This window comes from Cucurbita moschata, unplaced genomic scaffold (genome assembly GCF_002738365.1).
Source record: "Cucurbita moschata cultivar Rifu unplaced genomic scaffold, Cmos_1.0 Cmo_Scf00040, whole genome shotgun sequence".
NCBI lineage: Eukaryota > Viridiplantae > Streptophyta > Magnoliopsida > Cucurbitales > Cucurbitaceae > Cucurbita > Cucurbita moschata.
Window position 1 is genome coordinate 5,001 of NW_019268556.1, and position 2,252 is coordinate 7,252.

The 2,252-nt window shown below is 34.3% G+C and overlaps 1 protein-coding gene across 3 annotated transcripts in view; it reads left to right on the forward strand.

Moving 5' to 3' along the window:
• The window catches only part of LOC111432769 (ubiquitin carboxyl-terminal hydrolase 2), a 7,556-nt gene that overhangs the window by 1,275 nt on the left and 4,029 nt on the right, over window positions 1-2,252 (forward strand). For all 3 annotated transcript variants that reach the window (XM_023069711.1, XM_023069710.1, XM_023069712.1), the window contains exon 3: window positions 251-297. In XM_023069711.1, coding sequence (XP_022925479.1) covers window positions 251-297 — 47 coding nt within the window. The remainder of the gene's footprint in view (window positions 1-250; window positions 298-2,252) is intronic.

A 2,252-nucleotide genomic window follows, 5' to 3' on the forward strand; every position in this document is an offset into this window, starting at 1 on the left:
TTTTGGTCTCTGGTTTCCTTCTTTATTCAAGTATTAAATTTATGCTTTTTCAATCTGTCTATTTTAACGTTTACCTCTGGATAGATATTTGCAAACAAGTAGATAACAAGCTGCATAGCACGCTTGTAGGAATATAATGTCTAAAATATATTTTGTAGTACTAAAGTTGTCTTAGAAATGGTTTATATAGTTGTTATGAGTGTTCAATTGAATTAAGAACTTTTTTTGGATTATGTTGTTTCCTTTCCAGGTGTCTTTACGGAGCTTATTCAACAGATGCAAGTTAAAGGCGTTCAAGTAGGTTTTATTTGGATGCCAATGGTGTCTTTCCATATTCCATTGACTTGCTCTTTTGGCCCATATCTCTGATTATGCATGCTATTGTAATCTGAATATACGTACATCTGATGCCTCTTAAGCTCCTAGAATTAGATGTAAGAGAAGTTGGATCAATTGAAATGGGCTCAAATAATTTTGCTTGCTTCTTTTAATTGGTTTCCTCGTGATTGGAATTGGGTTATACAAACAGGGAAATTGAGCAAGATGGATGTGATTATCGGATGCTTTGGAAAGAATCCAATGCCATATTAAATTGAAGAGCAGCATACTCATCTATTAGTGAGATGAAGGAAGTCGAGTTTATAATTTACAAAAGTGGAAACAACTTATTAGATCCCCATATTAGGAAATATACCATAGGTTTGCACAAACAAAGAGCGACATAGTCTTCTAATGCTGTTGTGTGCATCACAAGTATTGTATAGACGCCTCACAAGAAAATGGTCTTGTTGAAAGAAAATACAAGCTCATGATTGTAACTATTCATTTTATTAATAAGATTCTAACCTTGTTTTCTTGCAATCCACTATTTGAGTTTCCTTGGGTTAGATAGTATATGTCTAAAGTAAAGATTTATGCCACACAAGGTCTTCAACATGGTGATCTATCCTCTTTTCTTTTTATAATGGTAATGGATTGCCTCAATCGCCTTCTCACCAAGGTTGGATACGAAGGGCAAATAAAGGGCTTTCAAATTGACAACAAAGGCTTAAGCATCAACCACCTTCGGTTTATAGATGATACAATCCTCTTCTCTGATTGGTTAGATGTCTCCTCCATAAAAAAATGATCGAGATGGTAAAAACCTTTGAAAGATTCTCAGGATAAAATATCAATCTTCAAAGAATAGAGATATGGGCATTAATGCTAGCATAGAGATTATCAAAAACTTGCCAGTAGATACGGTTGTAAAAAGGGTGAATGGCTCAATATATACCTAGGATTATCCTTAAAGGGAAACCAGAAATCCCTCTCCTTCTATAAGACTATTATTGATAAAACAGAAAGAACGTTGTCAACATGGTCATCATGTTATACTTCCAAAGGTGGAAGGCTTACCCTAATACAAACCACGCTGTCCAATCTCCACACTCACTACATGTCTCTATTCAAAATGCCAAAATAAGTGGCTATGGATATAGAAAGATTATTAAAAAACTATTCGTGGAAAGATGACTCACACCTTATTAGACGGAATATCATAAATCTCCCATTAGACAAGAGAGGACTTGGTCTATTTTCAATAAAGGAGAAGAAGGAAGCTCTCCTCGTCAAATGGATATGGAGATATTGAAGAAAACACTTTGTGGAGAAAACTTATAAAGGCTATATATGCTCCTACATCATGTACAAATAGACCTCCATCTTTTGCAAATGGGTCATGAAAGTACACAAAAAAAAAGACATTAATACCTCATCATCAACCAAATTCGCCATAGTGTGGGTGATGGAGGAAGAACATTTTTTTGGATCGACCCTTGGATTGATAACACCTAGCGGTATCTAGTTTTGTATAGACTCTCACATAACAAAACAACCACGATCAAAGAAACATGGAATGATGTCATTAATTTCTTGGACTTGAAGTTTGGTACGAACCTAAAGGATTCCGAAACTATAGAATGAGTCGAATTAAGCCTTGATCTTGCCCCAATTGTATTATCTAAAGAAGTAGACTTATTGCTATGGCTTTCTAAGGCGGCAAAGTCTTCTCTACAAAATATTTGATGTTGGACACGGAAAAACGTAAAAGCAATAAACCCCACTCTAGCAGACAATATGGAAAGGGAATCACCCTATAAAGGTGAAATTTTCCTTACAGAAATAGTGCATGAAGGCATTAGCACAAGTGAAAATTCAAAAAAAAAAAAAAAAAAAAAAAAAAAAAAAAAAAAAAAAAAAAAAAAAAAAAA